At 43.8% G+C, this 27,746-nt stretch overlaps 1 protein-coding gene across 1 annotated transcript; it reads right to left on the bottom strand.

The window, feature by feature from the left end:
* Window positions 1–3,331: 3,331 nt before the first annotated feature.
* Window positions 3,332–26,908, bottom strand: TRADD (TNFRSF1A associated via death domain). The gene is made up of 5 exons (XM_073307502.2): window positions 26,690–26,908; window positions 19,883–20,033; window positions 14,558–14,835; window positions 11,707–11,899; window positions 3,332–8,699 (listed from the first exon to the last, which is right to left on the bottom strand). Exons 2-5 carry the CDS (start codon window positions 20,022–20,024, stop codon window positions 8,389–8,391), a joined length of 924 nt encoding a protein of 307 aa, XP_073163603.1. The 5' UTR covers window positions 20,025–20,033; window positions 26,690–26,908; the 3' UTR covers window positions 3,332–8,388.
* Between the last annotated feature and the right edge of the window lie 838 nt (window positions 26,909–27,746).

A 27,746-nucleotide genomic window follows, 5' to 3' on the forward strand; every position in this document is an offset into this window, starting at 1 on the left:
TACTGGCCTTATTCTTTCCCCGTGGAATGGCAAACTTCCCACTGATCCCAGCGGGAGCAGAACTGAGCTGTGAGTCAGAGAAAGGGCTGTGCCTAATTTTCATTTTGCCCCAGGGGATATAGACAGCCATGCTGGGAGTCTGCCCTGGGGTCTGATACCTGGCTGGATACTGCATTGCATTTCCAGCCTGAAGCCAGCCACTTGTGGAAGAAGGCAAGACCTACCACACAGAGCAGCAGCTCCCTAGCTCTGCCCCTACTTTTACAATGCTCCCTCTGGGCCCCAGCCACCCAGAGTGGACACGGAAGCATGCCATAGACTCGCTGCTCCTCCCCTCCTGTGAGTTTTGGGGCCTCCCTGTCCCTTTGCTTCCTTCCACAGGATGAAGATAAACAGGGATCCTCCTAAGTATTAACTCTCCTCTGTGGGTAGCTGCTGCTGCTGTTTCGAGACCCATGCAGTGGGGCCTGGAAGGTAAGGAGAGGAACAGTCGCCATGGGTGGACCCCTGTCTCCTGACACTGTTACCTATTCATTGTTTCCCTTGTACCTTGTTCCCCGCTCCCATGTGTCTGTTTTCATAGAATCATAGAATATCAGGGTTGGAAGGGACCCCAAAAGGTCATCTAGTCCAACCCCCTGCTCAAAGCAGGACCAATTCCCAGTTAAATCATCCCAGCCAGGACTTTGTCAAGCCTGACCTTAAAAACCTCTAAGGAAGGAGATTCTACCACCTCCCTAGGTAACACATTCCAGTGTTTCACCACCCTCTTAGTGAAAAAGTTTTTCCTAATATCCAATCTAAACCTCCCCCACTGCAACTTGAGACCATTACTCCTCGTTCTGTCATCTGCTACCATTGAGAACAGTCTAGAGCCATCCTCTTTGGAACCCCCTTTCAGGTAGTTGAAAGCAGCTATCAAATCCCCCCTCATTCTTCTCTTCTGCAGACTAAACAATCCCATCTCCCTCAGCCTCTCCTCATAAGTCATGTGTTCTAGACCCCTAATCATTTTTTTTCTCCAGCTGTCTCTTGTCGTGTGCTCTGAGGCCGAGACTGTCATATCTTTGTAATGTGAGCATATAGCTTCAAGCACCATGGGGGCCTCAATCTCAGCTAGGGGATCTCGGTGCTACTGCGGTACAGATAATTAATAGTACATGGCTTTTCCAAGGTGTTCTGCAGATGGAAGACCCAGAGGAGCACCGCCTGTTGGCCAAAGGGGCAATAGATCCACCCAGAGCTTTTGATAGACAAAGGAATTTTGCGAAGCTCCGTTACTCAGCACATGGAGAGCGTGCTAACATTGACACACTGCTGGGCTTGTTTAAAGGCCTCCCTGGAACGAATAAGAAGAATTTGATTTTATGAGCTGTTTGCAGATTTACTGTTTCCCGTCATATGTGCTGGACTGTACAGGGTATTCTTTGGGCTGGCACTGGTTCTCCAACCCACTGCATGGCATCTTGTCCCTCAAGGGTCACTGGACAAGGTTGGGCAGAAGGCTCAGTCTGGCATGTGAAGCTTTTAAATGAGCAAAGTCCTACCCCACTGAAAGAGAACCGGAACTGCTCCTGATCAGATCTGGCTGATGCGTCAAACATCACTCTCGTCCATCACTCAGGCAGAGAGCCCTGCACTCTGAGCTCCTACCCCGATACATTGATCCATGGGGTTAGTATTAGAACAGCGTGATACGTGGAAGAAGGATGGTCCTGTGGCTGAGGCATTGGACTGTGGAGGACTGGGTAAAATCCTGACTCCACTTAAGTCAATGGTAAAACTCCCATTGACTTGAGTGGGAACAGGATTTCACCCCTGGGTTCAGTTCTTGGTTCTGCCAAGACCTCCTGTGTGACCTTGGGAAAGCCACTTAATCTCCTCATGGCTCAGTTTCTCATTTGTAAAACCGAGATGATCATTCCCTACCTCTCAGGGATGTTATCAGGACAAGTTCACCAACGTTTGTAAAATGCTCAGATACTGTGGTCAATGAGGGCCATGTAAGTGGACAGATAGCTCACAACTTACATCATGGCACTGAAATGAAGGGAACCTTGCCTGTCTTCAAGTTTTGTAACAAACCTCAATTTCTGGTCATATTTGCTGACAGGCCCATCAGAGTTATAGCTGGAACCTCCACAGAACTTGGTTGTGATGTGAAACCAGAGCATTTAACTGGGGGGGGGGAATCCAGAATCCAAACCACATGGGCTTTGCACGTCCCTGTTTCTGGACAGCAGGATTCTCCTTAATATTATTATTTGTATTATCACAGTGCCTAGGAGCCCTAGTCACAGACCAGAACCCCAAACACAGAACAGAAAGTCCCTGCCCTAAAGAGCTGACAATCTAAGTATCTCCAGGATCTTTCAGGTAGATACGTTGTCAGAGCCGGTGAAGACAGTTATACGCTCAGAGCTTCCCCATGATGCACTCATTTCTTTTTACCGTTGCAGCATCCCATACTTGATTATATTCCTCTTTTTAATAAGTTTTATTGAGTAAGAAATAAAAGCTGAGGCAAAGAAAGCCAAACTAATTTATTTCGCTTTCTAAAGACATTGTAAAAATATGATCTGATATATCAATATTCACCAAAAATACATGTTTCTTTATAGAAGAAGTCAGAAAAAATAGAACAAAATGCTTTCCGATACAAAAGACAAATACTATTGAGGTTAAATGCTGTAAATTGGGTGCACATGCTCCAGCGCTGAAATCCCTCAGCACTGGAGCTGCAAACTGTTAATCTCGATCTGGAGCTGAACTTCCAGGGTATCCATAGCTGCAGTTTCAGCTTGAGAGTTTCAAACCTGACTAGGGGATTGAGCCACACAGCTCTTATTGAAATGACTAACTGTTGCGTGGCTCATTCCCCTAGTTGGCTTGGAAACCTCAACCATGGTTTAGCCCTTAGTAGAGACAGGGAAAACCTACAAAGCTTGGATCCAGACCTGAACTTGCCCAAAATTTGGGCCCATTTTTAAACAAAAGACACAGGGCCAGATCCTAAAGCAGTAGCTCCATTGAAGTCATAACCTCTGAGGGCCTGGCTCGTGGTGAAGAAACCCTGTTCTTTCCCTTTCCAGTGTCTTTCTAATGTCTCAGTGGCTTGAGGCACAAAACATTATGATCCTTTTAAAGACACATTTTTATAAGAGAGGTTTCAGAGTAGCAGCCGTGTTAGTCTGTATTCGCAAAAAGAAAAGGAGTACTTGTGGCACCTTAGAGACTAACCAATTTATTTGAGCGTAAGCTTTCGTGAGCTACAGCTCACTTCATCGGATGTAGCTCACGAAAGCTTATGTTCAAATAAATTTGTTAGTCTCTAAGGTGCCCCAAGTCCTCCTTTTCTTTTTATAAGAGAGTTTCTAATCCAAGTAAACAAGCAGTTTGAGAGCATTCAAATGCTTTTCATTGCCACGTGCATGGTATCTATGTTTTTTATTCAAATTTTAAGTGGAATGTGTGTGAGGGTGTGGATGGGGTGGGGATTGAGGCTCAAATATTCTGGGCTCCCCTTTGAAGCTGGAGAAAGACTTGTCCATCCTAGCAAGGAGGCCCACGGCATCTCAAGGTGACCCTTCCAATTTCTGTCACCTAAATGCTGAGGCAAGAGGCGCAGATAATGTCTAAGAGATCATCCGCTCACCTCTTTCTAACAGAGCCTCAGCTCTTGGTAGTTCAAAATCTGAGCATTTTGATTTTTATTGTTTGAATAAGCCCGCAACTCTAACCCTACCTCTCAGTAACCGTGCAAGATATATCTTGTTCTCAGCCATGTTTTCCTCTGACTTCTGTGTTATTTTGACATGGTTCTGAGACTCCCTGGCTGTAAAACCCAGTGTTGCCAACTCTCTCATTTTTATCACAAATCTCATATTGGTGTTTTTCTTAAAGCCCCAGCCCCCGGAATCATGTGACTATACCAGAATTTCAGCATACATTAAAAAAACCCAAACCTTCCAAACCTTAAGTTTCTAGCCCTCATGACTGCAGAGATATGGTTGAAAATGTAAAACCCTAAAAATGCACATACCAGATAGCAAATAAAAAGAACTCCAAATGTATTATTTTTTAAATCTCATGATTTCTGAACACTTGTGACTGGCAATACTGAAAACTTTTCATTATTCTTGGAATTGTTCGCAGCTCTTGGATTATAAATCAGTCCATCATGAGTATGTGGCATGGGTTTGGACTGAAGCTGGAATGGGGTATCTTTCTGTCATCTACCATGGTTTCTAAAGCATCCACCGTAGTGTCTGTTCTCCTTCAAGTGGAAGAATTAATCTAGGGTGTGATTTTTTCAGCACTATTGAATGCCAAACTCTCACTGATTTCTGAAAATCACACCTCTGATGACCAATTTGATATTTGCAGTGGTGTTGTAGCTATGTAGGTCCCAGAACATTAGAGAGACAATCTTTTGAGCTTACATTAAGCTCTTCTTCAGATCTCTGTAAGCTTGAAAGCTTGTCTCTTTCACCAGGAGCAGGTCCAGTAAAAGATATTACCTCATCCACCTTGTCTCTCCAACTGATATCCTCTTTCATTACACCTTTAAAAAAAGTTGGTTTTACTTAAGTCATAAATCTAGTTTAGACAAGGGGGTGAGGTAATATCAATGAAAGATATTATCTCACCCTCCTTGTTTAATATCCTGAGACCCACATGGCTACAACAACACTGCATATAAATCTTGTTATGTTTTTATGCCAAAGTGGACATGGTGGCCATTTAAAACTTCATCCTCCTCTTTTAACAGCCATGTAAACCCTTTCGCTCAGCTATGCCAAAACAAGGCATTTAAAGCCCTGTTTGGATCAATCTCTTCTTCCCTCTGCCAGACTGAAAAGAGCCTGTTTCAAATCTGAGACATTGCAAACACTACAGAAACAATCTGTATCACAAAAAAAAGCCCTATTGGAGTTTCCCCTGTGAATTTACTTTGACCTCATCTCTGTTGTTTGCTTAATATTTTGCCCATTTATTTTGTTTTTGTGAGGCTGATTTATTTGTTTAACATTCTGTGGCATTCAAAATAATAGCACGTTTGACCTTGAAGGAAACCACAGGTATGTCTTCACAGATTCCCTTTGATATAGGACCAGTGTCAAGGTGCAGGGAAAAATTCAGTAGTGATGCAAACCATGGTGTACACCGCACAAGTGGGCATTAGATGACTGGTGTAAGGGGTAAAGAAGCATCCCACTTGTGCCTATTTGGTATTTAAGTGTGTGCAAAAAAATGTGTGTACCTACCACACCAAAGAAGAAGAAGGAAGTTAACCAGGAAAAACAACTTGCAGGAAGATGTGTGCCTCATTAGCAATAAGTGACATGGCAGACAGGCAGAGTTACAGGAAACAGAACTTTACTACCTTTGCTGACAGGCCAGTCTTGCATGCGGAGGATCTACTGTGTGTGTATAGGAGCCTGGTCTCAGCTTATATGGCTGATCCCCTGGAGTCTCACCAAACTACCTCCCTCCTGAAACCTGACCCTCTTCCTCCAGTTCCACTCATCATACTGTAGAGTGAGGTAAAGCAGCCCCACTCTTGTATTCCACACATTTTTGTTAATTTCTTTTCCTTCTGCCACCTCCTCTTCTTCCCCTTCATTGTGTCAGTTACACTCTTTTGGCACATCCGTGTAAATCAGGAGTAATTCCACAGACTTCAGAGAAGTCACACGGGTATAGAACAGAGGTGAGAGCAGAACTGGACCGCTACTCAATGCCAAATTAATGCAGCTTACTCTGTACTATTACATCACATGCTGAATTTGTCCCAGAGACTTCCATGAGAGTTACACCTGCTGACACTAGGTCTGAATTGGGCTCAAAGTGCTAGATGGTACTAAAAGTCACATGGTCAGAACAGCTGTGGGATAGGAGGTTAAGCAGGTGTTGGTTTGAGGCCAGAATTCACCATATCTAGGGCATGGCAGCTGATTCTAGAAGGAATGATTGATGAAAAGATGCTAGGACATACAGCCATTCCCAGTGATCCTAACCCACTGTGCATACTCCTGACAGCACCATTATGTCATGCCATTGGAAAACCCTCTTACTTCACCTCTCTGAAAGAGGACACCTGTGAATGCTATTAAAAATGATGTTATCCTATATGCGCTGCCAAGAACTCGAACACTTAATGCACTTTTGAGAGGAAATCTGTGAGTAAGAGGGAACACACATGACTAGCACTGGCAGAGAAATAAAAAGCACAGGGCTGGTAAATTTATGCGTGCTCCATCCATGGATGTAAAATGGCAACAGCAATTTAAGACTTTAAGGCAGACTCTGAGGAATAGAATGGTCGATTTTTGACTGCAGAGTGTTGGCAGGTTTTTCTCCCCAGGGTGGCTAGCACTGATCTGAGTGGAAGACTGGGCATGCAGTTAAGTTAGACTACAGACTAATAGCGTAGGAATGTTGGATTAAAAAGTGACAGGACAGCATGCATATCATCTCGTATTCTAAGAACCATTACTGTAAAATGCAATTGAAAAATAGATATTAAAAAAAAAAGGGGGGGACCAGCAGGAATGTTGAGTGACTTAGTGGAGACGGGCCCAAAATGAGGTTCCAATCCTGCTCTCTTTGAAGCCAATTGCAAAATAATGGGAGCAGCATCGTACCCTAAACTCCCATATTCAAATTTTATATGTCATATATCCTCTTTGGGATTAACAAACCCTGCACGTGAACACACATGACCTTGGTGATTTGGAATCAGATCCAAAGGCAAACTGTCTCAGGTTCCAATTGAATGGTCAGGCTCAGTTTGTTCTAGGCACTCGGATACCACCGGGACAAACATAGTATCATTCTAGCGGGTGGGAAGCGGTATTCCTGTGAACTCTGATTTGAACCTACATCTGGATCCCAGGCCTGAGCTCTTCCTTATCAGGGAATTTCTTTGTCTCAGCCAAAGGTTACAGAAGTGCTTATAGGAATAGGATAAAACATTATTTGGTTTAAAAGGACATCCGCTCTTGCCCATTGGCGAACCACTGCCCTTGAGAGGTAGAGCAAGCAACTTTACATGAGTACACACACTGGCAGATCCACCCTCCCCCCAAATCTGAAATGACCCCCATGGACTATCTGCTATTCCATGATCAGGGAAGGAGGGGGAGGCTAAATGGAGTCAATGAAAGGCCTAAAGATAAGTAAAAACCAGCCAGGATGCCACAAGAAACATGTCGCAGAAAAGCAAGCTGGATGATCACATTTACGTGATACGTAACTGCTTATGCTCCCTTATATGTTGCTGTGTATTTCCTTATGGGCTCAGGCACAAATTCTGCTCTTGTTACAGCCTGGGCACACCTACTGAAGCCAGTGGGGTTGTCATGATCTAACAGAGAGCAGAAGTTGACCCTAGCTCTTTTTTTGTACTTTTCCAAACTTTACACTTGAAATCCAGAATATGTGAACCTGGTACCCCAGGCCCAGCTGATTCCTGGCTGTCTCAGAATCTCAGCATGCCAAAAAAAGATGTCATGTGGGTCCTGACTCTCCTGGTATGTGATGTCCCAGAGTGCTGCATTCTGGGGCATCTCTAGCAACGCCAAGGACAGTTTTTAAAGAGAGCCAGTGATGTGATGAATGGACCTTGCGGCCCGCTTAGAGGCGTCATTCAGCACGTGGGTAGGGGCTTGAGTTGGTTTTGACATTGCAGTACACCTTTAAGAAGAGGTCACCTGCTCTTCCTGCTTATTTACCACCTGCAGTTTGTTCCATTGCAGCTGTTTGCAGCATGGAGACTTTGAAACTTTCTTTTCTTGACATTGAAACTTTTCTTGACATTGAAACTTTCTTAGAGTAACGAGGATGCCTTCAGGTGGGGAGAGAAAGGAAAGAGCAGACAAGCTTTTTAGTGGAGGAGTTACTGTTTACATGAAATGTCCTTATTTGTGAAGAATGAAGGGGGCGGGAATACCCCTCCAAGTGTGTACTATATTCAATTAGCAGAATTATTTCTAAGCACCTGTAGAATGTTTCCCAAAGGACTTTCCTGAGACCACAGTTGCTCTTTAACATTCACCATGTTGGCATAATCCGTAGGCCTGGGCTGTAGCATTGTTAGGTGCATTGCAACATGTCGCCCCAGGGGGTAGTGACCGGGAGCCAGTTGGAAGCCATTCTCCCCAGCCCGTAAGCAGCACTGTCTCCTGGCAACGTTGTGCAATGAATGTGGTAATTCAGTACCCAGGCTGACTTTGTAAATGCACAGCAGCTTTTTCTTGGGCATTCTCTGCTAGTAGGATACCATGGTGGTTAACTGAGCTTTGCATTCCTGGGATGCTGGCAAGAGTCTTGGAAACTGTCTGAAACGGGCAAGATCCAAGTTCCGCTGGCTTCTCCATCCCCGGTCTATGACATGTCGTTTTCACTAGGGTGGAGGCCCAGGAGTTCCTCTGCTAAGGTTATGAGACTGTTTTCCTCCAGGGCTGCAATCAGCCTCTGTAACGTGGCTCTCTTGCCCTCTGACTGGATAAACTTGAGAAGGAGCTGGTACGCTTGCTCGTACAATCCCTCTCGGTCATATTCGTGGGCCAAGTTGTCGATGACAGGATCCCGAAGGGCACGACAGTTCTTCTGCAAAGACCTACCCACCTGCTTCCATTTCTTCGACACGAGCTTGGCAAATTTTTGATGGTCATCTGGCGTGAGTGTTCTGTTGGCTTAAAGGGAACACGAAGTGCTTAACACGTTGGGGTCCCAGTTCATCACTGCACTGACACAATGCAAGGCCATGTTAAGGTCTACATAATATTTTGTGGAGCAGAGACCTCAGTATGGTAAAGGATAAAACTTAGTGTGTGTGTAATGTATTAAACTCTGTCATGGAGTTGTACCCACCCTTTGTTAGCTGGAGTTTTCACTAACTCACTCCCGGAAGAAGCATTGTGCGTCTTGTGCCACACAGTGACAGTATTGAATTTAAAGGAGTAAATTCTGCATGAAGAGGGAGTTATGCACAGAGATCTGTGCTCACTGAAAACACACCCAAATCAGCCTATACGGGAAAGGGAAGCCATGACAACTGAACTGACCTGCATTAATCATTCAGCAATGCTGATACTGTGACCAACTTCCCCACAGCCTCCAGGGTAAAAAGCCAGCTGATTTCAGTTACAAATTTCAGATTTTGAAATCAGTGCAATAGAAATTTGTTCTTATCGGATTCTTACATTAGTGCTAATCCACCATACAATATCTGATTGTGGGGATCTCTGTAAGCACAGTGTGTAATTGCTCTTAGCGTTTCTTAGTTGCTTTTCATTTGTACCTTTGGTTGTAATAGAAACTATAAAGGGATGCTGCTGTTTGTGGTATTATTAGCAGACCTGATATAATTTGTATGTGTTTATGATTCATCCTGAATGTTGATTTTAAATGAAGTATCAGTATTTCGCTATCAGCAGAAGAGTCATTACTGTTGAGAATCGTTTCTCCCCTCGCCCTGTCTGGGAATATGAGAGGTCACGTCCTAGGTAACTTAGATCTACAGGTAGTGACTATGTGAAGAGAGCAGGGTGCATGTTTTACAAAGACTGCTGAGCAGGGAAGGGTTTGAAGTCCACAATTTATACTAATGAACATTCCGTGTCCAGTCATTCCAAAGGACAGTGCTATCTTCACTAAGTGGCAATTAGTAGAAACTTATTTGTGACTGTTAAAATGTGCCATCTTCTGGATTTGGGCATCTAGCACCCACTTTTAGGACTAGAGGATAGCGACCTGTGTAAGGGAGAGAGTCTGTACTTAATAACCTTTCCAGCTTGATGTCCAAGGCAGCCATGTGTTTAGAGTGCCCCCGTGAGGCCAGTCCTGGCTGCACATATTGTTAAGCTGTCTCACACCAGGGCGGAACTATACGTTTGTTTCATGGGGTTTACTTTTCTCTTGGATGTTCCCCTTTACCTTATGCTATCAGTCCTTGCCCTTTTAAAACCCTCAGGCTCGTCTTTCTGATCTTTTTCTCTGTTCCTTTTCTAAACACTCTCAGCTTCCTTCTATATCTGTTGACTCCTGAAATAGTGAATCAGGGAGGGCAGATCCCACCCTGCTTTTTACCTGTAAAATCCTTATATGGGGCTAAATCATACTCAACAGTGACCCAGGTGGGCTCTGCCCACAAACCCATATTGCAGTTTGAGACCATTCACAAATATCTCTGATCAGGAAAGAGCCAAGACTGGAACAGTGGGGATGCGGCAGCTCACAGCTGGGGTACACTGGCAGAGCTGTGAGGGGAACCCTGGATGGCTATCTCCCCAGTCAGTACCATTCGTCCTTCATTTTCAGGGGCCCTACCTTCATGCAAGGGTTTGTCTCGGAAAATGGAAACTTCTTCCTCTTACTTGTCCATTCAGAGCGCGGTTACACTGGAGTGTTTACAGCGGCCCCGATACAGCTGCGCACCTGTAAGCTCTCTAATGTAGCTGCCCGAAGCCGAGGGGAGAGAGCTTCTCCCATTGGCTAAACTACTCCAGCCCCCGCGAGTGGCAGTAGCTATGTCGGCAGGAGAAGCTGCCGTCCGGGTAACTTAACGTCGCTCCTGGGAGGTGATTTATTCCCGTTCCCAGAGCTGAGCCAGGCCACTGACTGACCTCACTTGTGTGTTGCAGAGGGATATAAACCCTCCTGCGTCAGGGCACAAGCATCAGGTAAGGCTATGGCTGGAGATGGGACACTGGCTGGCACAGGCCAGGGCTCCAAGGTGGCACCAGGCATTTTCTTTCTCTCTCTCTCTCTCTCAGGTGCTTGGCTGGCTGATTTCTGTGCATTTGCTCAGAGACCAACTGATCATTATCTGGAGGATTGGGAAGGAATTTCCCCCCAAATCAGACGGGCAGTGACTGGTGGATTTTCTTCTTCAGTGTGGATGTGCAGGTCATTTGCCAGGATTATCTGGATACCTCTCACTGAATCATTTCCCTCCTATTGTGGGGGCCTTGGGCACTGGTGCACCTGGGTCTCTCCTATTCTCTGCCTGTAGCATGTAAAAGTTCAGTCTCCTGTGGGCTGTGATACTTTGGTCTCAGAGCAGTTATTGGATTTAGTGTGCGGGTGCTGGCATGTGGTACGTGGTAGGACAGGTTAGATGACCTAGTGGTCTCTTCTGGCCTTTAACTCTGTGACTGTAAACCAGCCTCTCATTAATGGGATTGGGAAGAACCTTTGGGAAGAAGCTCAGGGTAAATTCTATCCCACAGCTGCCTACTGTGGGGTTTCTTGTACCTTCCTCTGAGGGAATGTCTACGCAGCAGTCAGGAGGAGTGATTGCAGCATGAGTTAGCTGAAATAACAAGAGTCGTGTAGACGCGATGGCACAAGCTAGCCGCGCAATATGTCCTGGGTTGGACTGTCCTCGGGTGGCTAGCCCATGTGGCTGTTTTTAACAGGCTAGCTCCGTCAAAGCCAGCTGGGTATGGTATACCTGCTGCAATCACACCTCCTCACTACAATCTAGACATACCCTACAGTGCCTGGTGCTGGCTACAGTCAGAAACCGGACTGCCTTGGTCTGACCCAGTATGGCAGCTCCCATGATCATAATCTGGGAAATTCTATTCTTGACTCATCCAGAAACAGTCCTTACTTCCCTAAACTTTCTCCTTTATGGTTTGAAGAGTGGAAGACCCAGGGCTTTAAGATTCTAACAGCTCAGTTCTAACCACTCACCAAATTGTTGTTCCTGAAAGGTGAAGGTGGCTCCAGGGGGCAGAGAGCTCCCCCCAGAACAATAAGGCAGAGATGAGGAGTTCAAAGAGTTGCAGTTGTTTGAAGGGGTCGAGTTGTTGCTCTCCTGTCGACAAGTCAGGCTCCTGAAAGATTCCTCCAGCTCTGCAATTTCCTCGTCCCTCAGGCGGTCGGGCTGTAAGGCAAACAGTGCCAGTCATTGCTGGTGCATTCTCCTTCTCATGAAGTTGTCAAATCAACACCAGATGCCTTTCTGAAAGATATGCTTTGCCTAACACAAGTTACTGGGCTCAATACAGTTGTAACTGGATGAAATCTATGGCCTGATATACTGAAGGACAGACTAGATGAGCTAATAGTCCCTTATGGGTTTACAGTCTATGAATTTGCACTAAATAATCCTCATTTTTTAAAAGGCTCTTTTCCCCCAAACTTTCCCCTATACTATTTTTCCCCACACAAGGGCGCAATAAATAAATCATAAAGTGGAGGGAAGCTCATTACTGATAGATACTTGTATTCTAGGAGCACCCAGAACTCCAGTCTCCACTGAAGTCAATGAAGCTATGTTGACTTGCGCCAGCTGAGGATCTGGCTCAAAGAGTAAGTGGCAGACCTGGGAAAAAAGGCCAGGAATAGAGCAGGCTGCATCTCAGAATTTGTTTCATGGGTAATATCGACACTTCGCAATTTAATTTTTGTTCTGAATCAGAACAAAAACCAAACATTTTTTGAAATTTCTTGTGAAACAGAATTTCCAAATAATTGTGATTGGGGAAAACTTTTGTTTCAAAATGGCAAAATTTCATTTCCAAATTTATTTTAATTTATTTTTTCATTTGTATATTATTTTTGGTCATTTTTCCATTCTGTGTCAGAAGTCACTACTGCTACTGACATGTCATGATATGTTGTTCGCAGTATCATAGTAGCCATGTTGGCCCCAGGGTATGAGACAGACAAGGAAGGTGAGATCATATCTTTTATTGGACCAACTTCTGTTGGTGGGAGAAACAAGCTTTTGTACTCCACAGAGCTCTTCTTCAGTTCTCTTTTGTTTTCTTCAGGACCTCAATCACCTTGTCTCGTGTCAGAATATGACGTAATTTAATAGCTGAAATATTCTATTTTATTTTAAAAATCATTAAGAGCAGCAGCTACTTAGTACTGACTGAAACATCATATTGTCTGTTCTAAACCAAAGTGTTTCCTGTTTTCTGTTATAATGAAACAGTGTGACGCTCGGGCCAAAAATTCCTGACCAGAGTTAACCAGGAGTTCGGACTCCTGGTGCCCTACTTTAACCACCAGGTTACATACACATTAGAGTGAAGATTAGTCACTGCACGAGTCTTTCCCTTTAGCTAATGGTCCTTAGTACCGCGTAGGGGACAAACACACAGGGGAGAGCATGCTCTGTTGCTGGGTTTTTCAGATTTACACCAATTGAGTCAGTTTTGGGAGCAGAGAAAGAATCCATCTTTTCTTGGCTTGTCTGCTAATTCAGCAAAAAGACTAGGAAAGGAGCAGGAGGCAAAAACTGACGGGATGCATAATATAGCCTTTTGTTATCTCCCATAATGACGTGTTTCATTTCCTGGCAAAAAAATCAATCCAGAGATGCACTCACCCCCAGTAGGTACAACAGATATCTGGTTTTGGGGACACTGAAGATGTTTAATAGCTCCCATTCTGAGCTAGTGCAAATTAAATTCCAGGTGAAACAAGCATCTAAAGACAGCACAGAGGCAAGGAACAGGAGACAGAATTCAATTATTTAATCTATTTCAGAGGCCCTATACTCTAGTGAGCTAAGCGGATCCCAAAACAGCAGCCTCTAATATCATTAGCAAGGTTTGGAAACTATTCAGGAATGCTTAGCCATCATTTGCCAGACTATTAAAGCCAGTTGCTGGTATGACACATGTAAAACTTGCATCTCTCTCAACTGGAGTGGGTCCACATCAAGGATAGCAGCCTCCTACTGCTGCCAGCTCAGGTTTTAGAGGTCTACGTCCTGGTGCTGAAGGTCCCAGTTCAAACCATGCTGACAACCTGTGATGAATAGTGGTTGTGCTTGCCCCAGTTTTTAGGAACTGTTCCAAATGCTACTTTCAAAGGAGATGTAGGGGAGGCAAAAGCAATATTGGAATAGATGGTCTCATGAGTGTAATGTGGCACTGCTGGGTTTTCTTACTGATTCACTTATCTGGCAATTCAGGCTTGTTTGTGCCTCAGTTTACCCTCCATACACAGGTATAATAGAATTTCCTGCCTTACAGCAGTGCTGAGCTTTAATAGATGCTTGTTCAGCACTTTGAGACCCCAGGATCTAGAGACGTGCCAAGTATTACAGGCAAAATATTTAATATTCTGGCTGTCATTTATTTATCCTCAGTACTTACCTGGCCCTCATTGCCGTAATGTCTGAGCTCCTCACATCCTTTGATGTATTTACCTCATGGCACCCCTGCATGGTTGGAAATTTCTATTATCCCCATTGTCCAGATGGGAAACTGAGGCACAAGAGAGGCTAACAGCTAGATTTTTAAAGGTATTTAAGTGTCTTGTGGCATTTTCAAAAGCACCTTACTTTTGAAAATGTCACTAAACTCCCACTGGTTTCAATGGGAGATATGCACCTAGGCACTGCTGAAAATCCCACTAGGAATCTACCTGCATCTTTAGGTCCTAAGTATCTTTATATATTTGGCCTTAGGTGACTTGGCTGGGATCACACAGGAAATACATGGCAAAACAGGGACTTGAACGCAGGTTTTCTATGTCCCAGCTTAGGGCCCTAATCACTGGACCATGCTTCCTTCTAATGTACCTTTTCGTTGTAGATACATTCCAAACAGCGCTCCTCCTCGTTCAGCATGTGGTCCAGCTGCTCGCTGCCAGCCTTCAGCTCCACTTGAACAGGTACGGCTGTCATTGACAGGGTGACTTGGAGGTGTTTCTGCAGAGACTCCTGGAACAACCCAGCCCGGTAGCTCCGAAGGAATTTGCGGCAGTTCTCTCGAATGCAGAATTTAAGCTGGATAATCAGGTGCGGCTCACTGCAGTGCACCTTGAGCATGTCGACGCCATGCAGGCCGCCGGTGGAATCTGGCACAGAAGAACAGGCAGAGTCAGTTTCTTGCCATGAAACAGATTGTCCACGTGAGCTCTGCCTGGGTGGTGACTCGCTCTGTCTCCTCGAACTTTTGGTGACAGACCTGTGCCTGGATAGCCTTTCTCTGTGTGTGTTTGTTTTTATTTATTTTTATTTTTTCCTGTATTATAAATTATTCTGGGTTGGGGAGCTTGTATTTGAAAGTGGGAGGACAGAAGTAAGCTTTAACTGACTATGTGCTATGCATGGAACCCATTTGAACTGAAGCATTCAGTCCAAATTACCCCACAGCTGAATCTGTTAGAGATCCATTAATATTGCAGTTCACAGACGGGGGCATTATCTGACTCCCTGCAACAGGGAGAGACCATTCACATTACATCTAACGTAGAACACAGGGTGCACTCTGGTGCTTTGTCTGCACCAGCACGATTACCCAGTAGTAACAGCAGGGGTCAGCAGTGGAAGAAATAAACCTGCTGAAAAGAGAGGAGCTGAAATCAGCAGGGAAATCAAGTGTAACAATGCTATGTGCTCAAACTGCAGTTAAACCACCCATATGCAGCTGCACCGGGTGTCAGCAACAGGTAATTCTGCTGGTGTCACAAGCCCAAGGGGAGAAACTAACTATGCTAAACTGATTAATTAACTTTAAGATCTAACTACGGGGCAGGCAGACTTTACCTCAGAGGAGATTAAAGAGGGAGTGTTCCTCTCCCACATGGCCAGACTGCTGTCGAGGTAAAGCTATAGGTGAGATTCCACAAAACATTTTACCTGTGCGCTTCCTGCTTGCAACCCCAGTCCTCCTTCAGCTTTGTCTACGCTAGAAAGAGTTTGCCAGTATTGCTATTCTACAAGACTGGCTTCACCAGTCTAGGGTATACCAGTTCCCTGAACAAAATAAGCTATACCAGCAAAAATACTATGTCAGAATAACCTTGTCTACTCTAGGGCTATTGCCAGAATAGAAATGTCATTAAATCACCCACCGAAGCGACACTGCTGTACTGGCAAAAGTTTCTAGTGTAGACCAACACTTAGTAAGGTTTCAGTCATGCACCTTCAATGAAATTATCCTTTTATTCCCTTGTTCCCTCCCTTGTGTTTGGAACTGTGGCTGAGATTTTGGAACTGTGTCCAGATAGTGGCTGAGATTTTGGAACTGTGTCCAGATCCCTGAGGCCGCTCTGAAAATCTCAGCCAGTGTAAATAAACCCTATATCCAAAACCTCTCTGTCTGAGATTTTGTCTTTACTGCACACAGATGTATCTGTTACACAGAGATAGCTAACTCGATGTAAAATCCTAATGGAGACAAGGCAAGGATATTTTTTACCTCAGTGTAGTTAGCCAAAGTCAACCCCCACCCTCACCCACCTCTCAATGTAGGGTTGGTGTGATGTTGCACCCCATAATGCTTTATGGAAATATGCTTATGAATGTATATATGACATAACTGGAATATGTTTTATACTACATATGCCATGTAACCTATCTCTGCAAAGGTTATGATCTACTGAATGTATTCATCCTATTCATATGCATGTATCATTTTTATATTCAAAGTTATGAATATTGGCTGTGTACTTGTTTGATTTTAAGTAGCCTTAGTAACACATTTAGTCAGCTTCTTAAGAAAGGAATTTGCAAGTTAAGTGCCCAATCAAGAAACACTTAACGGACAATGGAACCTTGGAAGACTCCAGTCCACATAAGGGGATGTTCAAGGTAGCATGTAGGCAATGGCTCCAACTTGTAAGGAACTGAGTCATGCATGGACATGTGACTTGCCCATGTGACTCCAAAACTCCATCTTGGAGCTGTATTCTGCATAGGAGAGAGGAGGGGGTCTCTACCTACAAGAGACAATCTATTTAAGCCCCTGCGAGATCCCTCCATTTGGTCTTCAGCTGGCTCAAGAGATAGCCTCTCCTCCCCAAAGGATACCTGAAAGAAACTGGAACAAAGGACAGTAACTATAGGGGTGTGAGTGATTGTTGGACCCAGACTAGAAGGAGGCTAGTCTGTAAAAAAAGAAGCTTACTGGAACATCTCTGAGGGTGAGATTTCATCTGTAATCATTTTCTTACTGTATTAGGTTTAGACTTGCGTGTTTTATTTTATTTTGCCTGGTAATTCACTTTGTTCTGTCTGTTATTACTTGGAACCACTTAAATCCTACTTTTTGTATTTAATAAAATCATTTTTTACTTATTAATTAACCCAGAGTATGCATTAATACCTGGGGGGGGGGGGGAAGGCAAACAGCTGTACATATCTCTCTGTCAGTGTTATAGAGGGCGAACAATTTATGAGTTTACCCTGTATAAGCTTTATACAGGGTAAAACGGATTTATTTGGGGTTTGGACCCCATTGGGAGCTGGCCACCTGAGTGTTGAGAACAGGAACACTTCTTAAGCTGTTTTCAGTTAAGCCTGCAGTTTGTGGGATGTAGTTCAGACCTGGGTCTGTGTTTGTAGCAGGCTAGCGTGTCTGTCTCAAACAAGACAAGGTTCTGGAGTCCTAAGCTGCCAGGGAAAACAGGCTCAGGGACAGTCTCAGCACATCAGTTGGCAGTCCCAAGGTGGTTTCTGTGATCCAACCTGTCACAGTTGGTTTCAATCAGCTATATTGAGGTAACAAATATCTGTGCCGTGTCTCAGCTCAGCAGCCTATGTCCTATGTCAAAGTGGATCTGTTTGTGCCTCATTAGTCCAGAGCACTCGAGTTCAGCCCTGGCATCTCTAGGATCTCTTTGTTTTACGTGTATGACAAGGCTTTTGCCCTGCCGTGATGTACCACTGAGATCCTTTATGTATTACTGGTTGCATCACAAGGTGAAGTTTGGAACGGCTGTAAGACTGGGACATCTGGGGAGAGAGGCATTCAAATTTGCTGTTATTACTGATAAATAAATGCCCTTTGCCCTGTATCTCTGCCTTCTCATTCCATTTATCAGGAGTACAAAGAGGCTGATTCAACTGAAGTTTGCACAAGAGTTTGATCTGGGTGAACAGGTACTGTACAAACATGGAAAGTTGTAATGAATTGCGTAAAATGATCTTTATGGCTGTTGCATAGGAGACGACTTTGTGCTTATCTGCTCTGAATACCCAGGTCTCATTCCTTCTTTAGGTCTGGCAGTACAGTGCAGAATGTAGTGCAATTAATACAGAAATGGGCAGAGCTCTTGTTCACGTATATGGCCAGATTCACCAGTACAATCTGACTGCTTTGCCCCACTTTGGTGATGCAAAGCAGCCATAAATCTGGCCTAACCAGGCAATCAAGCCAGGTTGTCTGCTGCTTTGTATCGCTGGAGGAGCACAAAGCATTTGCAGTGTGCCAATGAATCTGGCCCGATATAATTAGATTGGTGAGAAAAGGCAGGTTGTACTTATAGAAACCCGGCTAAAGGACACACTGGAGAGTTGGTTGTACAGTAAATGATTGACGCTAAGATATTCATCATGGGGAGAGAAAACAAATGTGATAGCTGTTTTAAATTATTATTATCCAGGGAGTCAATATGCTGCAAAGGATCACAGCTGAGATGCTTCTACTGTAGCTCAAATCCTGTGTTGGTGTAAATGGGCACCATTGCATTGGCTTTGTTGGAGTTGAGCCCATTTACACAAGTAAAGGATTTGGCTCAATATGTTTGATAAAAGGAAGCTGAGAGCAAATTATCGGTCCTTTGCCCCATGTATTCTTTCACTGGTAATTTTTCCCATATCCAGAATTTCCCACACTTGACAAGTCTAGTTTTCTAATGCAGGGTAAGTGAGGTTTCATCACTAGGCTGCAATTGTGAACCCAGGAGTAAAAAGTCGGGTCAGCTGTTGTAGCCAGCTGCAAGGAAAAGTTAGACTGGACCAAATTCCTTTCTGTTGAAACTCCACTGACATTGGAGGGGCTAAAATTGTCCTGTCTTGGTTTCAATGATTGTTCAAAAAAAAAAAATCTGGACTCTAAGCAATCTGCTAACTTTGTGATCCAAGTGTAAACGATAACGATTTGGAACCTGAGAATAGTGGCGATCTCTTTCCTCTAGTGTATCAACGGCTAAGATACTGGGATGATCCGATGAAGTGAGCTGTAGCTCACGAAAGCTTATGCTCAAATAAATTTGTTAGTCTCTAAGGTGCCACAAGTACTCCTTTTCTTTTTGAAAAGACAGACTAACACGGCTGTTACTCTGAAATACTGGGAAGGGTGATCATATGAGAGGAAGAATGGCTTTGTGGCTTAGGCACTGGATTGGAGCTGGGTTCCATTCCCCACTCAGCCACAACCCTTAGGGCTTAATCCTGCAAGGTGCTCAGCTTTCTGATCCTTCTCCAGCAAAACACTTGAGCAGCAGCTTAATTTTAAGCATGTGAGTAGCCCTATTGGAATCCTAATCTCTCAGTGCACTAATTTCCTATCTGTGAAATGGGACTAATGCTTCCTTTCTCCCACCCATTGTTTCTTGTCTATTTAAACAGTCCCTCCCCTGAAGAGTTTACAGTCTCTTCCTATGTGTCTATACAAAGCATAACTCAATGGCAACCAATCTCATTTGGGACCTCTGGGTGTTATTGTAGCACTAATAAATTATTAATAATATATCCAGAGTGCACTTATCTATGTCTATGTCTGGTGCTATCAGTGCAGAGCTCTGATTTAACCAGTGTGACATCAGTTTTACCTAGTGCTACAATGAAACGAAGAGAGAAGGATTAACTTTATTATTGGACAGTAAGTGGTCCAGCAGGTGCAAGGATTCTGATTGCCCCAGTGCTTGAATTCAAGCCTTGGAAGATCATGGCTTGAACTTCTCTGTAAAAGCCCTGAGAAGTCTACAATCTTCAATGAAATTAATAGGAAAGGATGGGATATGACCCATGAAATTGCAGTTAAGATTCCTAAAAAATTCCCTGTGTTGTGAATCTGACACCTTTCTCCAAGCACCAAATCCCTTGAAAATTAATGTAGCAAGTAAAGAAATAAGACATTGTGACGTTTCCATTTGTATTCAGTGCAATGACACATACCTGCTAAAGCCAACTTGAGGGCCTTGAACACGCTAGACTTCTGGTGGGAGCTTTCATAAAGAGAGGGCAGGATAATCTTCTCAGATGTCGACTGGAGGAATAGATAAGCGCTGCCAATCCAGAGATCAGAGCTGTCTGCCATCCTCAGCACCTAAAATACCAGGTATGTGAGCACAGTCTGTTCTGGAGGCAGCCATGACACACACAAAGCAAAGCAAAGTTTGTAACAAGGATGTTAGTCGTTACAACTAGGTGGTTTTGTTCTATCTGAAAACGTGCTATAAGAGAAAAAACACTAACAGTCATGAGATTGTTATTGGCAAAGCAAGTGTAGCCTTTAAGGGAATTATAATCATTATCTCTTAAAGCAAAAATTGATAGAACATTGTGCACCAAAGAAAGAGTCATTCAGTATCCTACACTGAAGTCCCCCGATGGATAGATTTCTAGTTCAGAGACACCCTGAGTTCAAAGGTGAGAACCTGCTGAGAATTCACCAATCAGGCCTCTAATGATCAGGTCTAATGAGCATGAGAGGTGCTTAAACCCAGCTCCTTTCTTCTGCACAAAAAAAAATATCCAAAGGTAAAATCCTGGCTCCATTGAAGGCACTGGGCAGGACGGTCATTGATTTCACTGGGACTAGGATTTCACTTCAAGGCTTTAGATAATGCAAAAAGGAGGCTAGATCTGGTTCTTCATATTCTCATCTCCACTATGAGAAACCTTCATCTATATCATACAGTGTCTTGAACTCACACTGGTGCAGCCTGGCTCAGTGAATATAGCACACTGGGTCCTGAAGGCAAACGCTGCCACGCTTGGCTAACCCACCAAGTCAGCCAGTCTGGAGAGCCCGAGTCATCTTTGCCAAGGGGATGAAACTGAACTGAATTCTCTTTCAGCGTGGCTGAATTACTGGAATGGGAGGATGATGGGAATTTACTATTTTCCAATCTCTGTCGTGACATTCTTATATCTTTAAAACATTTACCCCCGGACAGTTTCAATTAGAGAAATGTCTGATAAAAGGTCATGCAAAAAATCCCCTTAAAATAATCCTGAAATTCCCTGTGATACTGTCACTAGGTTTGTATTTTGTAACCCTGCGTATGCTTCTTGCCACAGTCCTAGCTTTACAGCGTGCCTTGCTGGGAAAGCCATTCAATGGCAGCAAGGTGTGGTGGGCGGCCCAGTAGTCAGCCAAGCCCTCAGAAGGTGGGTTTCTATGAAGGTGCTCCTTAAATATAAATACTAAGGAATCATCTCCAAAGCAAAACCAATTTCAGCCATGAACAATTGCATGGCCCAGGATAGGAACCAGTTGCAGACTGCATGGCTTAGCTACTGAAGAACAAGCTCACCTATCAGCAATGTTTTTATTAACACCAGTCAGATAATATCAACCCCATGCAGAGAGGAAATTTGATAACATCTCTCCATCATTGTCAGACCCAGTTTCCAAAGTGAACATGTTTCCGTTAAAATGAAGAAAACTTGGCAGTCTGAAGAGTCGGTAAGTGGCCAGTTTATAGCTTCATCACGTCAGTCGCACGTGAGATGCATGACACCTGACAGTTCTGGATGTTCCAAGTATTGGCATGTTGAGGCCTGCTCCAACCCCAACTGAGGTCAGGGGAAATACTCCCTCCACATCAGTGAGGGGCTGGATCAATTCCGAATGACACAACAGGCTCCCTCCTTTTGCACAGACTGTTTTATAAATGGATGTAGTTGCAACTTGGATCCTGTCTCCACACTGGTGCGTTTTGATCAGCATGACCAGGATACTCAGAAAAGTTCCTTTTTGCATTGTATTCTATCAGCCTTCCCCAGAGATGGCTGGTAGGTCTCGTATATATTCAAATGATAAGACTGTTTAGTCGCCCACCTTATTCATATCCCTACTATAGCTTGGTTGGCTAATTCTAACATTAATACCAAACACAAAAACGTGCACCAAAACTTCCAGGCAAAACAATCCCCAAATCATAGGTGCTGGGGATGGAAAATTCCTATCAGATCATCTAGTTCGGCCCCTGCCAATGCATAAAGGAGAGGGTGTATCTAATAATAACCTGATTGAGGCACACTGAACTTTTTGTTTTCTGTAGCCACTAGTTTAACTTTTTCTAACACACCAGAGATAGAACCTGGGACCATGAATCTGGAGACACTAAAGAGCCAGGCTTGCTAGCTGGGGGCTGTAACAGCGTCTCACCCTCTGTGGCGTGGGTGCAAGGGGTGGGTGGGGCATGTACCACACGCTAATCAGTGGGATATATACGCTCTCCAAGGCAAAGGCAAGGGCAAGGACCATCTCTTAGCATGTGTTTGTACAAGGGGTCCCCAACTGGGGCCTTCAGACACTGCTGAAATATAAATAACAACAACCAGTCCTGAGATTTGTGCTGAAATATCTATTGATCTCTCTAGAGGCACATATCTGTGTGTACGTTGGATGGAAATTTCAGAACTGCCGGAGTGACTTAGGAGTATAAATCCCAAGGACTTGTGTTCCTAAGTCACGTAAATGCTTGTGAAACTGTCACCCAGAGGGGAGCAAAAGGAGGAGATGAGTCCAAGCTGCAAAGTTCAGATCTGGTTCTGTATGCTCCCAATTCTGGTTCAGGTACATGTCTGTCTCCTAGTGTCTAAGAGAGGGAGAGCAAAAGAGAGAGAGTTTCCTAGAAAACTAGGTATATGGGAGGGAAGAGAAAAGAAGAGTGTGATTTAAACTGCAGAGAAATAGGTCACCTTCCACATGCACACAAAAAAGAACTAAAAAAACCCCCAGACAAAAACAAGGTGCAGAAGGAGTGTGGTATCCTGCCTAGAGTTGAACAAGCAATAGATGTTTTGGTTCAGGGGCTGAACTGGCGGGGGGGGGGAGTGTGAATAGTTCAATTTATCATAGAATCATAGAATATCAGGGTTGGAAGGGACCCCAGAAGGTCATCTAGTCCAACCCCCTGCTCAAAGCAGGACCAATTCCCAGTTAAATCATCCCAGCCAGGGCTTTGTCAAGCCTGACCTTAAAAACCTCTAAGGAAGGAGATTCTACCACCTCCCTAGGTAACGCATTCCAGTGTTTCACCACCCTCTTAGTGAAAAAGTTGTTCCTAATATCCAATCTAAACCTCCCCCACTGCAACTTGAGACCATTACTCCTCGTTCTGCCATCTGCTACCATTGAGAACAGTCTAGAGCCATCCTCTTTGGAACCCCCTTTCAGGTAGTTGAAAGCAGCTATCAAATCCCCCCTCATTCTTCTCTTCTGCAGGCTAAACAATCCCAGTTCCCTCAGCCTCTCCTCATAACTCATGTGTTCCAGTCCCCTAATCATTTTTGTTGCCCTTCGCTGGACTCTCTCCAATTTATCCACATCCTTCTTGAAGTGTGGGGCCCAAAACTGGACACAGTACTCCAGATGAGGCCTCACCAATGTCGAATAGAGGGGAACGATCACGTCCCTCGATCTGCTCGCTATGCCCCTACTTATACATCCCAAAATGCCATTGGCCTTCTTGGCAACAAGGGCACACTGCTGACTCATATCCAGCTTCTCGTCCACTGTCACCCGTAGGTCCTTTTCCGCAGAACTGCTGCCTAGCCATTCGGTCCCTAGTCTGTAGCTGTGCATTGGGTTCTTCCGTCCTAAGTGCAGGACCCTGCACTTATCCTTATTGAACCTCATCAGATTTCTTTTGGCCCAATCCTCCAATTTGTCTAGGTCTTTCTGTAGCCTATCCCTCCCCTCCAGCGTATCTACCACTCCTCCCAGTTTAGTATCATCCGCAAATTTGCTGAGAGTGCAATCCACACCATCCTCCAGATCATTTATGAAGATATTGAACAAAACCGGCCCCAGGACCGACCCTTGGGGTACTCCACTTGATACCGGCTGCCAACTAGATATGGAGCCATTGATCACTACCCGTTGAGCCCGACAATCTAGCCAGCTTTCTACCCACCTTATAGTGCATTCATCCAGCCCATACTTCCTTAACTTGCTGACAAGAATACTGTGGGAGACCGTGTCAAAAGCTTTGCTAAAGTCAAGAAACAATACATCCACTGCTTTCCCTTCATCCACAGAACCAGTAATCTCATCATAAAAGGCAATTAGATTAGTCAGGCATGACCTTCCCTTGGTGAATCCATGGTCTAATTTAAACTGAAAGTGAAGTTGTTTGGGGTTTGTTTCCAAATTGGGAAAAAAAAAAATCATTTTGAGTCTACCGATTTAGTTCAACGCAAAACAAAATCTGCTTGGTGTTTCTTTCTGGGTGTTTTTTACTTTTTGGTTTCGCTTTTAAAAATGAAACCATTTCAATTAAATACTGTTTAAAAACAAAAAGGCAAAACATTTGATTTGAAATGGTTGAAACCAGATCTGTTGATTTTTTTTTTTTAAATCATATATTTTTTCCAGCCAAAGCTCTCTGGGGAATTCAGCCAGAATTTGCGATTAGTTTTGGTGCCCTGAAAAAAGCATTTTTCAGCAATTTTACAGTTAGTCAAAAGTATTCCCCCAGCTCTAATTCTGGCTCTCTCTGCTGTCATTGACAGAGCATGTACCCAGTTTTCTTTATGTTGGCTCTCAGCACAAGTCAGCTGGTGGGATTTTTAAACTTTCTCCTAGGACAAAAGATTGGTTTGACATGCAAGTTCCACAGGGGCACCTGGGAATTACACTGTAGATGCCAAAAACAACTCTGAAGGTAAGCAGCACTTTGTCATCCCAGTGACCTTGCATCTTTTTCACGGAACACACTTCCATGACCAGAAGACTTACTAACAACAGTGGGTGGGATTCTCAGAAGTGTTCCGTGTTGGCCTACCTGTGCGCTCAGTAAAGTCATTTAGACTTCCGCCACTGAGCTCAAATAGAAGTCAAGCCAAAGCTGAGCACTTTGAAAATCCCCCCCACTCGGTATGTACACCTGAACAATATGTAATTCATCATCTTTCCTGCCTCGTCTCTTACCTTTTGCATCTGTAACCTGTCAGTTCATACTTAGGAAAAAACTAACACAGGCGGTCATTTTTAGTTTAAATATCAAGTTAGTTACTGAATTGAAATGATGCTACCACTGACTCGGTTCTTTGCTTTGGTCAGTTTCAGTAGAGACCCATTCCAGTTATTGTAACACAAGAAATTTGACCTGAATTTTGTCACACTGTGTTTCAGGATAGTAAATTAGGTATCAAACTATCTTATTTGTCTTTATTATTATTTTACATTTTGGTTGTACTATTGTAGCATCTAGGAGCCTTAGTCCTGGACCAGGACCCCACTGGGCTTCATGCTGTACAAACAGAGCAAAAAGATGGTCCCTGATTAAAATGCAAACAGAATCATCATAGTTCTCCCTTTGATCCTATAGAGAGGCCATTCACTTGGAGTAATAGTCCTGCTATGCAACATAATATTCCCTGTAGCAGAATGCTCTGTTAATAGTTTTTGCATAATGTAATAATCCTAACTTTCCATAATCCCAGCAAATGGCATAGTATCCCAACAGCAGGTATGAACAGTGAGTGGTATTTCATTTTCTAGGAGTTGGTCCAAGCAAAGTATTTTTAATCCTGTCCTGTTAATACACAGATTCAGGAAGGGAAAGGTAGCCATAATAACAACTCTAGCAAACCCATTAGGATCAGCAATACAACGCAGAATGGCTTATTAAAATCAGTGGGATTTGGTTTGCTAATATGTGAAAAAAATATAGTGTGAAAATAGGGCAGAGACTTCCTTCAATAACACATGTTGACTTTAAAAAATCTCCCTGAATTCAGTGGCCCATGTGAAATGAGTTCTGGGAGTCTCATCTTAGTTCCTAGTAAACAAATGCCTCTCAGAAAGCCACCCCACAGCTAGCATTGCTGGCCTGCCAGCAGGAAGCAAAGAACTGATTCATGGAGACTGAGCCCCACCTCTTGCTACATACAGCTGGTGGATGAAGTGAGCTGTAGCTCACGAAAGCTCATGCTCAAATAAATTGGTTAGTCTCTAAGGTGCCACAAGTACTCCTTTTCTTTTTGCGAATACAGACTAACACGGCTGTTACTCTGAAAGCAGGTGGACAGACGTTAAACAGGTTCTGGGGCTGCTTGGAGAAGTTTGCACTGGATTTGCTCATTCAATGCCAGTTCTGTGGAATGGACAAGATCTGGGGCTGTTAATTTGGCCCATTTTCACCAGCATTGTTTTTCCTTGACTGAAAAGGTCCGTTGGGTCAATATCACACATGTGCAATAACTACCTATCATGCTTTAAAATCTCTGGGCCAAATTCTCTGTAAATGAGTGCCACTCAATTGACTTCAACAGCATTTCACCCACTTACACCAGCAGCTAATTTGGCCCTATATTTTATGAACAATAGACACAGCACCAGAAAGACTCAAGCCCCGGTGTCAGACCGATAAATCTCAAAATATTTGTTCCAAAAGATGAAACTCTCTTATTTCACCAAGGCCAGAAAGTGAGCCTACGGGTGGGTGACCCTGGAAATCTGCTTGTTTCAATTTGGTTTTGGTTTTATTTCTTGATTTATGATTTCATAGGGGAAAATCAAGCTAATTTGAAATTAAACCAGTTTGTAAAAACAAATTCCCCATTTGGTTTGGGTCTCGTGGCAAATTTCACGCTGATGGAATTTGGGGCAAAGCTCTCTGAAGCCAGAACTTTCTTGGCAGCCGATTTTTCTTTGCAGCAAGCACAGCTGATTGATCACAGCAAAACCACATTAAATGTCACGCCCACCAAAAAACCACCCTCCCAGAACTCATAGTAATTTACCTTGTCCAGACACCCCTTCTCACGCTTTCAGATGCCCTTCACTTCCGCCTCTGTTCAGAGCAGCAAAGAAAGAGTCACTAAAAATTCCTCCTGGTCATGTGGCTTTACTGAGAGGCAGCTGAAGGCGAGAAACCAGCCCCCCAGTTTAGCACTGCTGTAATCCTAATACCAGGAGCAAGGAGTTAAAGACAGAAAGGGTAAAATCTGGCATGATGGTAAATCACTGAGGCTCAGATCAAATTTATTTCTGAGAAAGTACATTTCCCTGTGTGCTGGAGTTGTACCTCCCCTTCAGGTTTAGGAATCAATGTTATTGGCCAGAGCACTTGCCAGTCCTATGTGCCTGGGTTAGCAGCAGAAGGCTGTAACTGAGTGCTAAAGAAGGAATTGTCTGCTCTCATCAGATGACTCGGTGAACCAATCAAGTGAGTTTAGGATTGTCTGTTTCAGGAGATCTCTTTGCTCTGACGTGAAATGGCTTTCCATGCCTCACAGTGAATGCAGAACTGTGCACCAAGGTATAATCATTTATGTTCTTGATAAAAATATAACACACAAGGTAGCTGTAGAAAAGCGCATCCCCTAGTCCTGGTCTTGGGCCCAATCATGCCCTCTTTGAAGAGCCACAAAAAATTACCAGGATTGTGAGAAATGCAAGCCTATTTGGGGGAAAGAAATTCCAGCTTTTGAAGTTGTTTTCGTTTCAAAAGGTTTGACGCTGACCCCTTAATTTTGTTTTAATTTTTCATGAGGTTTTTTTTTTAAATCCTCCCCTAAATTTTGTATTAAAGTGGTTATCGACATTTTCATTTGCTCAAAACTTGGTTTTTGGTCAATTGAAGATTTTGTAATGCTGTTTTGGGGAAAATATTGAAAAAAGCGCACACCTCTGTTTAATGACATTGTTCACTAAAAAGTGGTTTGTCAACAAAAAAATTAATTTAACAAAAAAGCAGACTTGCTCTAATTCTTTGGGTGGATGTGACATTATCTAATTAAAATATGACCATGCAAATCATCGTTGCTACCACCACTGTTATATAGTTGCAACCAATCT

The sequence above is a fragment of the Lepidochelys kempii genome, chromosome 12 (assembly GCF_965140285.1).
Source record: "Lepidochelys kempii isolate rLepKem1 chromosome 12, rLepKem1.hap1, whole genome shotgun sequence".
NCBI classification, from domain to species: Eukaryota; Metazoa; Chordata; order Testudines; family Cheloniidae; genus Lepidochelys; species Lepidochelys kempii.